We start from the raw sequence: 14,302 nt of genomic DNA, 5'->3' as shown, positions 1-14,302 counted from the left end.
CTTCGAAAAGTAAAGTCCGATACTCCATACGACGAACCCAACTGCAAGTGATCGAACCATGTTTCAAAAACACACCATAATCCTGGTGTCTTATCGTTCATTCAAAGTCTTGTCTTGATCATATTAGCCTGGTGTCTTATCATTCATTCAAACACGTCTTGATCAAAGTTTCATTGCACTCAAAAGATTCACCGATGATTATCTATTGGTAAAGTCTTGGCCATCGGTTAGTATCTACACTTGGGCTTCCAACTCAAAATCAATTGAGAATGAGTGGAGGAGTGTGGTCTCTATATGGGACTATTTATCTCCACCAGTTAGCAGTGACGGAACCAGGATTTCAAAATGGGGGGCTAAAAAAAAATTTTCGACGCACCTAAATGATCAGTGTCTAGTTTTTTCGTTTGGATAGTTAACATAGAAGTGAAACTGATATTAGAAACTGCACCCTCGCGATGTACGTGAATATACTGGATATTCGACTTGCACATTAATTGACGGGTGTAAGTATACTGCATAAGAAGTACTGCACCTGACGACGAGCACCGTGAAGTAGAAACGAGAGGAGACGTTTCGTGATTCCAACTTCAAGCACTCGATCAAAGGAATGTAACTACTAATCAGATCCCATGTGTTACACGGTGCAATTAATACAAGCGGCGTACCTGCAATTAAAACAAGCGGCGTACCTGAAAGATTCCCAAGAAACAGTTTAGATCCTTTCGAGGTTGCTTTCGCACCCTACGTAGTACTTAACAGTAGGAAATTTAGGGAAGATATACGCATAAAGAAGTAAACTTAGTTTCTCAAACAATGCAGAGATTAAAAAGAATATCACTTCAATATGTTTAAATAGGTGCACATAATAAGTATTAGGAGTATTATTAAGAGATTACCTTTCTCTTGTATTCGAAAGAAATGTTCATAAAAGATCGAAGTTTACACAGTAGCTCTTTGCGAAGACCGTCTTTACATTTTCTGAAAGCTGCTTTTGTTATCAATTTTAAGGCAGAAATTAGAACACTATAGAAAGATAAACCAGCCAAGAAGGTCTGCAAGAAGAAAAAGAACATTAGATAAAGTGCAAATTAAATTATAACTATTTAGTATTGTTCTTATGGATGATACTAAGAAGCATAGAAGAATATCCTTACCTAATACTTGAAGTTAACTGATCTGGTGAACAACAATTGCATTCAATTTCACTTAAGTAGCTAACTCTCCCTCTCTTTTCTTTCTCTGATCTTCTTGGTGGACTAAATTTATTTGCTTGGTGGACTAAATCGATAAGGATTGGTGGACTAATTTTTTTTTGTCAATTTCTACAAGGGTGAAATACGGACTTGGTGGGGTTTCTCAGGGGGTGGGGGGGTGGGGTGGGGGTCAACCTGTGCTTCCGCCCCTGCCAGTTAGTACCTAGTATGCTTAGACTTACAGTTGTACGCTCATGTACCTGCCAAGACTTTTTTTTATTATTATTCTTTTCATACCATCTCCTAAGGTCCTACGGTCCTACCCACAGAGGAACTGTCATTCTAACTGTACTTTCCGTGGAAATCCATCCAAAAACAGAATTGGAATGGGAAAAAGTAACCTTTGTTTTTGACAATATATCTAGGTACAATCTGCTAGTATCACACTGACTATCAAAACTCACATGGTTGATTGACATAGACTGCAGGTAATCAATAGATAAGAAGTAATAATGATGTGCAGACGTGATCCTAGCTAATTGGAATAGACCTGCATCTTCGTATTCTAAATTAAAATTCTAAGCTTATGCTTCCCAACAAACAGTCTCCATACAAACAGGCACTCCCACTTGAATGAATAAAGAACTAAACAACTAATCACCAATATTTCACCAGCTTTCCCGCATCTCCAAAGCTTTTCAAAAGGGTGCTTGTTTATAAAGCTTTTCCACAGCTTTCCCATTTCTATTACCTACATTCCTTGTATTCCAGGAACAGTCTTGGAAGAGGTGCAAATCTTTTCTTCTTCTTCTCACATTTCTTACAAGATTTACTTCAAATACATCAGTTTTATTTCTGTAATAGTAGTTTTAACACTGGGTTTAATTTTGTTCGATATATTGTCACTAAATATATAGGGGTGTTGCTATTTAGTGTGAGATTTCTACTAAAATGCACCTGAGATTCTTGTGAAACAGTATCAATTTGTTTCTCTTGGTTTTGGTTTTATTGTTAGTTATTGAAGTTTGGTAATGCAATTTCCATTTTGTTTATTTTTCTAAACTTTATTTGGTGTGCAGATTTGAATTTTTTTTTCGTCGGGTATAATGGAACAAACAATAGCTTCAGGTCTACAAATGAAGGTGGTGAAATCCTCGGTTTCTAGGAATATATCATGGAAGATGACCAATTCGAGTGCTGCAGTTTTTGGTGCTAATCCAAAAACAAATTCATACTCTATGTTCCCAAGGGCTTCATATATTTCATCAGTAAAACCTTTGTCATGTAACAATACTTCTACGCCATCTAAATCCAATGAATTCATCACAAGGGAAATGTCTCAATCTCCTGAGAGCAAACCTACTCTTCCTGGTTTGCCTATTGATTTGAGAGGTATATGAATATCGTTAAGGAATATATTTTAATTATTATGTCTTTTTATTGAGCCTTTATGGCTAGAAAAGTTTAGTCGTCTTAGCAATGTTAACTTCTCATCAGCTTTTGCACGGATTACATCGCATCCTAATTCTTTTTGGTACATTATAGTAAGTATTGATCATTAAACTGACATTATTCAGGGAAAAGAGCATTTATAGCTGGAATAGCTGATGAAAATGGGTATGGATGGGCTATAGCAAAATCTCTGGCTGCTGCGGGTGCTGAAATTTTAGTTGGTACATGGGTGCCTGTATGTCAACTACTCCACCCTCCACCGAATTCTTATATTTTTACTCATCTTGACCAGTTTCATTTTTTGCAAATATAATTTTGACAAAAAGCTTATTCTGTTGTAGGCAATGAATATTTTCGAGACCAGTCTTCACCGTGGGAAGTTTGATGCATCTCGCATGTAAGAACTTTCATCCGTGTCACCCACAGGTTTATGCCTTATATGAGGATGTTACTAATGCAAAATTTGATGTTTCACAGTTTGCCAGATGGGTCACTAATTGAAATTACTAAAGTTTATCCATTAGATGCTGTTTTTGACAACCCTGAGGATGTACCAGAAGATGTAACTGTTTGCAAGGCTTGCTTCATGTTTTCTATAATTTAACCTTTAGGAGGTGAAATTAATTATATCCTTCGATTTAATTGGTTTGTGCAGATTAAAGCAAATAGGCGTTATGCAGGATACTCTAACTGGACCGTTCAGGTATTACTCTTCCTACGGTTGCATGGAATGTGATTCTGATATTGTATTATGTCAAGTTAGTCTGTTGTTCCATAGTTTATAATATCGCAAAATTACAAATAAATTGTAAATCAAAGCTAGTGAGGTTAATCTGTGGCATGAATCATGGCTATGATGTAACTTTTTTAGCTTTTGCTAACAAAAATATGACTTATTCGAATGCTAGATTGTAACAAATATGTAACCTTGAGAGCTAGTTGATTTGCAGTTACATATCATCCAGTTGTGCTATCTGTTGCTTCTTTCACTCCACATGGTTTTAAAATGAATGCAGGAAGTAGCTGAGTGTGTAAAGAAGGATTTCGGAACTATTGACATCCTTGTGCACTCCCTTGCCAATGGACCAGAGGTACAGTCTGGACAAACTTTCCATCCTTCATTTTATGTTCGACTTGACACTCATATGAATTTCTACAACAGGTCACTAAGCCTTTACTGGAGACATCCAGAAAAGGATATCTTGCAGCTTTATCTGCATCTAGTTACTCCTATGTTTCATTACTGAAGCATTTCGTTCCAATAATGAACCCAGGCAAGTGTACAATTTAAAATCGGTTTCAATTCTTTGATATTCTTTTCTTTCTTCTCTTACCTTCTTTAATTTGAATAAGTAAATAATACTATTTGAAATTTCCAATCCCCTTCGGTCCTGCAGGTGGTGCTACAATTTCTCTCACACATAATGCCTCGGAAAGAATCATCCCTGGGTACGTTTATTTAACTGCCTTCTTTACTCGCCTATTTGCATTTAAATTAGCGAATAAACTCGTCAAGATAGATCTTACTCTCTGACTGATTCTCGATACAGGTATGGTGGGGGCATGAGTTCAGCTAAAGCTGCTCTAGAGAGCGACACCAGGGTCGGTGTTTCTTATTATCTAGCTAATTTAAAGGCCTTCTGTCTGTCTCTGTCTCTCTACCTCTATACCTTACAGGATAAGGCAGTACTTGAGCCACTTTCTACTTTATGCAGGTGCTTGCTTTTGAAGCTGGAAGGCGCTATAAAGTCAGGATCAACACTATATCTGCTGGTATGCAATCACTAGTGAAAGACAAAGTACCTAAAGAAATTTTATTTGATTTCTCTTTTTCCCTTTGGTACTTTATCCATGAATAGCACTCTTTCTTAAGCAGCCTGAATATTTTTCTTGTTTTTCCTCTACTTCAAACCCTCAGGTCCTCTGAGAAGCCGCGCTGCAAAAGCCATTGGCTTCGTTGACACAATGATAGAATACTCAATAAATAATGCACCATTGCAGAAAGAGCTGGCAGCAGGTAAGTCATCAATAGTCTTTGTGATTTGCTTTTTCTTGTTTTCAACAGTTCTTGCTAAGCACGTACAAAATGCATGAAACAGATGAAGTTGGCAATGCTGCTGCATTCTTGTTATCACCGTTATCTTCAGCTATTACGGGTTCAGTTGTTTATGTTGACAACGGTCTGAACGCAATGGGGATGGCAGTTGATAGCCCAGTATTTGGAGACAATAACATTCCAAAAGACAACTAGATCAGCTAGAGGGAGAAGATACTCTTTATAATATATATGATACCGAATGGACTAGAAGTGAGGTATTATTTTAATTAATTTATCAAAAAGGGTGTTGTACTTTTCATATAGACCCACGTTTACTAATGTCCAAGAAAATATATCCTTAACTTACCGTGTGTGTTTGAAGGGCGGAGAACAAAATGTATGGAAATGTATGGAAGAGCTATTTTTTGGTTTTTTCTCATGAAATGAAGAAGTAATTTACTTATAGCTCCTGAAAGGAATTTTGGAATCAAACGTTTTGAATGAGGCTGTTGCATTAATTCTGGAATGAAACGCTTTGGATAAGCTTGCCACACATACTTTATCAACACTCTCCTTACAATCAAACTAATCAACATCAAGTCTTCTGTTGGCATTTTTAAATCTTATACCCAATCAACTACCACATGCACATTTGCCATGCAGGAAACCGTAAGTACTGCCACAAGCACATGTGGCTCGCAGACCACGACTACCAAGGGCACACTTTCCTCGCAGAAAGCCTACGAGTGAGTTGTTTTCCGGGAAAGGATTTGAAAAAGGGTACAATTCTGGGCACTTATTCTTCCTTGTCAAAATTTCAAAAGAAAAATTTTGGACTTTTGGCAACGGTTTTATACCTTTTTTACCCTACACCATAAAACTTTTGCAACGGTTTTAGACAAGCGAGGACTAATAAAGTCCAGTTGACCCCATCGTTCATGTGGTTGACCTTTGACTGTGTACTGTTGTTCAGTCAAGAACGGGAGTGCACTCCTACCATCACTCGAAAATAATGTTGTTGATCGTCGACTGCATGCTGTTGACCAATCAAAATGACTCCATTTCAAACTCACTATAGTGCACTTCAAAAATTGTTTTTATTATATTTATCATGCAATCATGTACGTCATCATTTGAGGAACATATATAAGCCGTATTTTTTTGTCATTTTTTGCCCGTTTGGTGGGTGTTATTTTAATGGTGCCGGTGAAGATCGAAATTAAGTATGAGTTGGTGTTTGTGGTGATGGTGGTACTGAAATCTTGATGTATGTCAATGGTGCCGATGGTGGAGAAATCATAGGCAACGGTACGTGGCGGAGAAAGATTGAGTTTTTCTATTCTCAATTGCTTATTTATTCTGTAAAGATGATTGTGGAAACAGTGGAAATATATGGAGTTCCTAAATTTTAGTTGGTTAGGAGAAAAGTGACGATGGAGAAGACAATTATTTTTCTGAAATAGACGAGAAAAAATGAAAGATGAAACTGACTATTATACTCCTGAGTTCGTAATTATTTTTAGTTGGTTTGGAAACTATGGTTTTATGGTTTACGTTTTTTGAGAAAGAAAAAAAAAGTGGAGAGAGAAAACTTCTTTATTATCACAACCAACTAAACTTTTTTCATCTCTCCTCTCCCACTTCTCAAAAATTAGGTAAAAACTAATGAATTTATTTTCCTTTCTTTACTCAGATCTAGGCCCTCTGAGAAAAGATTTTTTGGTTTAAATAATATTAGAAATGGTTGAGAGTTATTTTTGTTTGTGTTTGGTTTTCTTGATAAAAGTACATCGACTGGCACTTTTTTTCATCAGAAAAATAAATCTAGAGTTTCGGGTTAGTGGTTGGACATGAAGATTTTTGGACAAATCACTCTTCTGTCATTGGAGCATCTCTTTTCCAGTAAGAAAATCTATCAAAATAGTCGAATTATAATTTCGAGTACCATTTCTTCGCGGTTTATTTACGTTTTATGTTTTTCTCTGTATTTGTTTCATGTTATGATGTACTTGTTTTTCTTTAAAACCATCCTGTAAACGTTTCTTGTGGAATGAAATATTCGTGGTGTGATAATCAACAAAAAATCACAACCAACTATACGAAATGGTTTGATTAAATCCTTAACATTCCTAATACTTATAGTTATTGTTATTTTTTTTTTTGCTATTCAGTTATTATTTTTGTTACTATGCATCAAACATAAGAAAATTACAACCTAGAAGGACTATCTTCCGGTAACAAATTAATCGGAAGCCTAGCAAGCTTAACTCCAACTCTTTTTTGAATAACTACACCTAATCTATGAAAAAGAAGCTCTCCAACTCTTTTTTGAATAGAGCCACTAGGGACGTTTGACCGCACCTTTACTCCGTGTCACCCGTTTTATTGTCCACGTGTTAGACCCAATGAGGCCACACGTGAGGAGCCGTGTTGAGATTATTAGTCCCACATTGTATGGGCAATCCAAAATCCCGTGGTTTATAACTCTATGGGCCTCTCCACTCATTGTCAATTGATTTTGAGTTGGATGCCCGTATTATAACAATAGCATCATGGCTAGCAATATAATTGCGCAAGCGCTTCAAAAAGTTTATAATATCATCACCCTACTCAAAAAAACATGGAAGAAAAATTGAGGAACTGAATGTGCCTGGCACTATGAAATCCGATGTAGCTGCAAAGAAGCATTTTACGATCTCATAATGCCTGCATTAAGGTAATAGAATGTTTGGGACTAAAGAGGGGGGGGGGGGGGGGGGGGGGGGGGGGGGAATGAGGAGACAGCGAAGAATGTTTCTTCAGTTTAGGGCTTGAAAGGAGCAAAGACAACAACTGAGTTGTGCCCGCCGAAGCCAAATGAGTTAGAAATACCTGAAGGCAATGAACTTAAACAAGTTAATAACCAACATAAGCTAGGTATTATATATGCAATTGTCATTACAATGTCGCAGGTGAATACATACCAACATGGACTTCGTGCTTCTTCTTCACATTTGGAACGGTGTCGATTGTTACTTCAGGCTCCAAATTCTGCAAGAAAGTCGAAAGCGCGAATACAATGAAATGTAATGAAAACCATAATCATAGTTCAAATAGAGAAAATTAGTCTTAATGGAGCTATACATCTTGGTTAATGGTTGGATGTAACCATCCAGTTGTGATAGCTTTGATTGTAGCTATAGCTTCTAATCCACCAGCTGCTCCTAGCCCATGTCCAATAATCGACTGAACAGAAGAAAAGAAATACAAACACCTCAAATCCTTAAGTATGGCCGGAGCTTATCATTTTCAGAAAGTAGAAACAGGGTGTGAGTGTGAGAGGATGAGTAATCTTGCCTTAGTTCCGTTCATCTTGATCACGGATGTGTTTTTAAAGACCGTCTTGATGGCATTAACCTCTGCTAAGTCTCCCGCAAGGGTTGATGTTGCATGAGTATTAATATAGTTCACCTAAATATTTCGGATATTCATTCGAAATTAGATCATTTTCCAAACAAGAAAAAGAAAAATGGGTCATTTGTTCAAATATTTTTAAATCACGGTTCAAATGGACGAGTAAAAAATAGTTTGGGTGAAATGTCCAAAAAAAAATAATAAGGATGAAACCAGTTTCATCCTTAGCTTAAATTTAAAAAATAGCAAGGATGAAACTGGATACATCCTGTGTAAATTAAAAATAAGAAAAAATATTTGAAAATGGGCACGATGAAACTGGTTACATCCTGCCTATTTTTACATTTTTGTCCATTTAAACAGTATCAAAATCTAAGTGTCCATTTCACACAAAAATTGTTGATTTTGGTCTTTTTAACCAATTTTGTGAAAGAAAAATGCTAGAAACTCTACTAAGATTAGAATGTGAATAAAATAAGTATTGTCGTATGCTCACTTCTTCGGGAGAAACTCCAGCATCTTCCAAGCTCTTGATTATGCAGGAAGAAACTCCAAGACCGTCTTTACGAGGATCTGTCATATGATGAGCATCACTGTTAACGGCGCCTCCCAAATACTCCGCTATTATGTTGGCTCCTCTTTTCATTGCACTCTCTAAGCTCTCCATAATCTACTCAAAAAAAATAAAATAAAATAAACCTTAACAATCAAATTATAACAGCTTTCACTGCTTACGAGAACACAAAATTGGTTAATTAACCCAATAACAACAATTCCTGTTTGAAAAAGACATGTAAAATTTGGTACTGTTTAAATGGACGAGAATTTAAAAATAGTCATTTTCAAATACTTTTTGTTATTTTTAATTTACATCAGGATGCATCCAGTTTCATCCTCGTTATTTTTTAAATTTAAGTCAGGATGAATCCAATTTCATTCTTGCTATTTTTTTGATGTCCACTTCACCTATACTAATTTTTATTCGTCCATTAATACCATGTTTTAAAAATATTTGGACAAATGACCCATTTTCGGAGACAAGAACACAAAATAGCGAAGCCCGTCCCTTACCAGTACACCAGAACCTTCGCCCATGACAAATCCATCACGATTTTTGTCCCATGGCCTCGAAGCTTTTTGGGGTTCGCCATTTCTCCGAGACAAAGCTCTGCAAGATATGAAACCAGTAACACCAATCGGGACAATAGCAGCCTCAGTCCCACCCACTACCATGATATCAGCTTCACCTCTTCTAATATGATTTGCTGCAGCACAAAAGCAGAAATTTGCGGTTGCACAAGCAGTAGAAATGGAGTAATTCGGACCCATTAAACCTCTGTCAATAGCAATTAATGCTGATCCCATGTTCGTAATGGAGTAAGGAACGAAGAAAGGAGTGATCTTCTTGTATCCCCTTAGTATAAGAGATTCAACTCCACCGCTGAATGTTGCTAATCCTCCCATGCCTGTCCCTACTATAACTCCGATTCTTGATCGATCCATCTGTTGAATGAGCAAAATTCAAGTATATATTTCAATAAGCCAACTTACTCAGATATATTATTACGAATAAACCACTCTTCTCATTGCCAATTAGTTTTGAATACGAATCCAACAGGACTTACAGATTCAAGAATTTCAGTTCCAAGATTGGCATCTTCAAGTGCTCCTTTTCCAGCAACTAAGACGTACCTCCAGCAGTCATCAAGACGTCGGTCATTCTTTCCATCAATGTGACCTTCGGATGAAAAGTTACGGATTTGACCACCAATTCTTGTAGGGAGGGACGAAGTATCAAACCTATCTATAAGACTAATGCCACTCTCTCCTGCAAGTAGTCTACTATAGAAGGTATCAACATCATTCCCATATACTGAAACAACTCCCATTCCTGTTATAACAATTCTTTTCTTCGGATCTTTCTCTCTTTTCGGAGCTGTGGGAATTTGTGAAGCCATAGCTCTAACTTGCCTACTCTTTGAAACTGGAAGGCAGGAAACGTACACAATCGTATTAATTCAAAAGTTGCACACATAAAAGTACTGTACAAAAATGGACCAAGCTAAAATCATCAACAACGGACAATTCCTTCCATCCTAAAGCAACGGCTAAGGCCACTGGCCACCATCCGCCGCATAAATTATTCAAAGGATCCTACCTATGAACATGCTTGCAAAATTGCAACAAACAACAATGCATTTACAAAGAAATGCAAAATAAAAGAAAAGCATACCTGATTTAGCCAGAATAGAACCAAATTGCTTGGCTTCGAAAGGTCTGATAAGACTATTATTACGAATCCCTGAAACTAATTTATTTCTAACCAATTCTTTGTTTCCAAAGAGAAGAGTACTAGTAGAACAAGAACTACCAGCAGTTGTCATCATCGTCATTGTTCACAAACGATCGGGAAGACGGAATTTTGAGGGAAAATAAAATTATAGAGAAACGAAGTAAAGCTTTGAGATGATATTAAAAAGAGAAAATTTCAGTGAAAAGTTGGCGCCTTAGGTTTCAAAATGATGGAGTATTTATGGAAACAAAGTTTATTATTCTTTAATTTATTTTAAATTAAGGTAATTTTCATTTGTTAAGAATATATTAGAAATCTAATTGTTTACTTAGAGGTATTATCAATTTAAGAATACAATGAATGTTTTTTTGTTATTAGGTTAAAGTCTGACCTAGACCCTTTTCCTAATCCAGCAAGCTGGACTGACCCCACTTCCAGACCTAACCCTGTTAGAGCCCTCTATACAACTAATTTAAAATACAAATTTTTACTGAGGATTAAAACCCTCTAAAATATATGTTATTTTAGATCTTGGCTAAATTGGGGCCTAGTGCATTTATTTGGGCCTACAGATAGATGACAAAAAAAATTATTAGAAATAATTTTTTCATAACCACTTATCCAATTATTATTTAACTATCCATTTTACCCCTTATTAATTAGTGTTAATTAATCTTATTAGTGCTAATTAACCAGGTTAGAGGTGAGATCAAGTAATCTGAATCGATCTTCTTTTGAATCAAACAACTGAAAAAAAATTTGATTTTTTTTTCGGAAACACAATCCAAAATCGGTTTACGTTCATGCAGTTGTAACCAATTCTGGGTAGTGTTTTGGAAATTAACAAAGGACTTCCATAATCGGTTCAAATATGCATAGATAACATATGATTATGGTAATCGGATTTTATTGACGTCCCATATAAATTGATGGTAACCTTTTCATAAGATTTTGTTTTTGCATTCATTCCATATCTATTCCTTGTCGTAGTAATCACGGGTGCACTTAGCATGTGCATCAATCCTTCGAACCCCTAGGTGACCCTAGTGGACGAGTTATATTCTGGTGTGGGTTTACATAGAGATCTGTCCACAAAAACTTCTAAAACCATCAATCTTCGTCCGAGGAATCGATTTTAGTTTTTAAAAATCGAAGATTTAAACATGTAATGAATAAAGAAATGTAATCAGTAGAATGAGTTTATGGAGATTTACCTTTTTCTTGGTTGGATTGAACATCGTTGGAGAAGAGGATCAAAAAAAAAAATTATTAGGGTTTTTAGAATTTGGAAAGATTAGGATGAAAATAAAAATTTTCTTTTTTAGGTTTAGGTTTTTTGATTTACTGAAAATGGAAAGATTATTATTTATATGAGATAGTTTTAGGAATAAATTTGGGGATAAATTAGTATTTTTGAGAAGTTTGGTAACCCATAACCATTTGGTGAAGTAGGAAGGGAAATATGATAGACCCCAAATTATTGGCCAAGGCCCCAATTTAGCCGGGGTTTAGATAATGAGTATTTTGTTATAGTTTAGGAAATATTTATTAATTTGGGTAGATATGTTAGTAGAAAGAACTCTGTGTTTTTGAATTAGACGGTTTTTGGATGAGCAAAATGGTATTGAGTTTTCCGAACATTATGTCAGAAATGCATGAATTTTAGATATTATATTTACTTCATTTTTCGACTGCGTCAGTTAGTTTTCCATTTTCCTAGTTGTGTGTCAGTATTGTTAGCAGGGGCAGATCCACATGTTAATTTGGTCTGGCAAAGTAAAGGAAAACTTAAAAAATTTCGGTATTATTGAGTTTGATAAAAAAAATCCACGACCAAGTCGTAGACTTAAGCCACCCAAAAAAATCCAATTAGTTTCAAACTACCCTAATTTCATTTTCCAGTTCCGCCACGGATTGTTAGGTAAGCTTGCATTCCCTTTTGTCCTTTGGCTGCACTTCCATGGGATAGTTGTCTTAGTTTTCAATTGTTCTTCTTTTATTTCTTTTCAAGCAAGATCTTAGTTTTTTCTCTTTTTGATGATTGATGTAACTTTCAAATGTGTTTTTAAGAATGATTCAAATAAACTCAATGATGAAAGGACATCGTTTTCCTAGAAAGAGATAGGACCAACCGCCAGTCATTAGTCAATGCATCACAACGAACAATCAGATATCAAGGGATTATAGAATCAAAGATGACATAAATAAAATCGTATATAAATTAAAAAAGTGGATTAGGAACCACGTTTGATGACATAAATAAATCCTTTTAGGCCTATCTTCATCATATCCCTCTTGTTATGATAAATATGTCTTTGAGATCCAATGTGTAATAATGAGCAAAGTATGAGATCTTAGAGATTCGTCATAATTAAACAAGAGTACCCGGAGAAATTCGTGAACATCTGGTGGGGATTGTCTCGATCTTTTCCTAGCTACCTAGGCTCGTGGAGAGTATACTGTTTGTACCCTATTAAAATAGTATAGTAAGTACCGCACAAGCTATTAAAATACGTTTTATTATATAAACTAGTGGGTTTATTGAGGAAACTCACATGGCTTATTATGGAAGCCCAATACGGTTTATTATGGAAATAAGTGGATTTATTGAGGAAATCCACATGGCTTATTATGGAAGTCCAATTCGATTTATTGTGGAAACCCATGGGTTTATTGAGGAAACCCACATGGCTTATTATAAAAGCCCGGTTCGGTTTATTGTAAAAACCAAGGGCTTAATATAGAAGTGCAGACTAGCTTATTGTACACGCCCAAATGATTTATTTTAGAAATCATTTTGAGATAGACACAAATCTTGGAAGATAGACAGGGATCTTCCAAGATAGTTACAAGTCTTGAAGAGATAAATATGGATCTTTCAAGATAGATTCAAATGTTGTGGGGATATACACAAATCTTGAGAAGATAATAAAGATCTTCCAAGATTTACTCAAATCCTATGAAGATAGATAAGGATCTTCTAGGATATACTCAAATCTTGTGAAGATAGACAAGGATCTTCCAAGATAAACTCAAATCTTGAAAAGATATATAAGGATCTTTCAAGATAGATATGGATCTTCAAGGATAAGTACAAATCTTGGTGGTTATTCTGAATAACTACAAATTTAAGATTATTATAGAACCAGATTAGGGTTTTATGCCTATAAATAGAGGCTAAAATACAACTCAAAAGGTACACAATTTCTATTCCTTTTCTCCACAACTACTTCCTTAGAACTCTTGTTGATTTTAGCATCGGAGTGTGTTTGCAAGTACCCCCACTACTTTTCATCAACAATTCTTTGGAGTTTTTTCATCAACGGCGACTACTGGATCATCTTACACACATCTCGAAGATTGTTGCAGAAAGTCTCTGAACGTTTTCAGAAAGTTGCGGAAGATCCAGAGTTGCATAAAGTTTTTGAACGTTTTCTGAAAGATGTCGAAGATCCATAAAGTTGGAGAAAGGTTCTGAACGTCTCCAGAAAGTTGCAGTAAGTTTCTGAAGGTTTCCAGAAAGTTTCTGAACGTTTTCAGAAAATTGTAGAAGGTTTCTGAACGCTTTCATAAGGTTGCGGTAAGATTCAGAACGTTTTCAGAGTTGTAGAAGATCCGATAAAGTTGCTCAAAGTTCCGAAAGAGTTGTTAAAAGCAAAGTTAACAAATAAAGAGTAACTTATGGATTCTTCAAAGAGCGAATTGACTTGAGATGGACGTTGATGCACCTACCGGAAACCCTTCAGGAAAACATACCAACAATCAAACTTAAAGGAGCGCTGTCGTCCATACTCATCAAGATGAAAGGGACGGAAGAGAAACACCGGTTTCATCAACAAAATCAGCCGCTCGTTCTGTGAGATCCACTCCAAGTCTCAGGCGAAAAAATGTTCACTTACATAGATCGCTTCCCAATACCATTAGCAAGAACCT

General features: G+C 35.9%; 2 protein-coding genes across 2 annotated transcripts; one reads left to right on the top strand and one right to left on the bottom strand.

The window, feature by feature from the left end:
• The first annotated feature begins 1,832 nt into the window (after positions 1 to 1,832).
• LOC113325077 (enoyl-[acyl-carrier-protein] reductase [NADH], chloroplastic-like) lies at positions 1,833 to 5,148 on the top strand. Its single transcript, XM_026573314.1, has 13 exons — positions 1,833 to 1,981; positions 2,273 to 2,585; positions 2,771 to 2,880; positions 2,987 to 3,042; positions 3,123 to 3,207; positions 3,301 to 3,348; positions 3,662 to 3,736; positions 3,808 to 3,919; positions 4,043 to 4,094; positions 4,196 to 4,247; positions 4,361 to 4,418; positions 4,564 to 4,662; positions 4,745 to 5,148. Exons 2-13 carry the CDS (start codon positions 2,300 to 2,302, stop codon positions 4,894 to 4,896), a joined length of 1,185 nt encoding a protein of 394 aa, XP_026429099.1. The 5' UTR covers positions 1,833 to 1,981; positions 2,273 to 2,299; the 3' UTR covers positions 4,897 to 5,148.
• A 2,278-nt stretch (positions 5,149 to 7,426) lies between these two features.
• LOC113325069 (3-oxoacyl-[acyl-carrier-protein] synthase I, chloroplastic-like) lies at positions 7,427 to 10,524 on the bottom strand. Its single transcript, XM_026573309.1, has 8 exons — positions 10,310 to 10,524; positions 9,702 to 10,060; positions 9,148 to 9,579; positions 8,573 to 8,746; positions 8,020 to 8,133; positions 7,807 to 7,908; positions 7,647 to 7,713; positions 7,427 to 7,554 (listed from the first exon to the last, which is right to left on the bottom strand). Exons 1-8 carry the CDS (start codon positions 10,467 to 10,469, stop codon positions 7,487 to 7,489), a joined length of 1,476 nt encoding a protein of 491 aa, XP_026429094.1. The 5' UTR covers positions 10,470 to 10,524; the 3' UTR covers positions 7,427 to 7,486.
• Between the last annotated feature and the right edge of the window lie 3,778 nt (positions 10,525 to 14,302).

Source organism: Papaver somniferum, chromosome 1 (genome assembly GCF_003573695.1).
Source record: "Papaver somniferum cultivar HN1 chromosome 1, ASM357369v1, whole genome shotgun sequence".
NCBI lineage: Eukaryota > Viridiplantae > Streptophyta > Magnoliopsida > Ranunculales > Papaveraceae > Papaver > Papaver somniferum.
This window is presented reverse-complemented; position numbering and strand designations above follow the sequence as displayed.

Bases quoted from the DNA above. Each gene is read 5' to 3' on its own strand.
- LOC113325077 (XM_026573314.1), top strand. From the start codon at position 2,300: ATGGAACAAACAATAGCTTCAGGTCTACAAATGAAGGTGGTGAAATCC. The intron at 3,043-3,122 runs GTAAGAACTTTC...GATGTTTCACAG, and splicing joins AAGTTTGATGCATCTCGCAT to TTTGCCAGATGGGTCACTAA. The intron at 4,419-4,563 runs GTATGCAATCAC...TCAAACCCTCAG, and splicing joins GATCAACACTATATCTGCTG to GTCCTCTGAGAAGCCGCGCT.
- LOC113325069 (XM_026573309.1), bottom strand. From the start codon at position 10,469: ATGACGATGATGACAACTGCTGGTAGTTCTTGTTCTACTAGTACTCTT. The intron at 8,134-8,572 runs GTGAGCATACGA...CGAAATATTTAG, and splicing joins CTGGAGTTTCTCCCGAAGAA to GTGAACTATATTAATACTCA. The intron at 7,714-7,806 runs GTATAGCTCCAT...ACTTTCTTGCAG, and splicing joins ATCCAACCATTAACCAAGAT to AATTTGGAGCCTGAAGTAAC.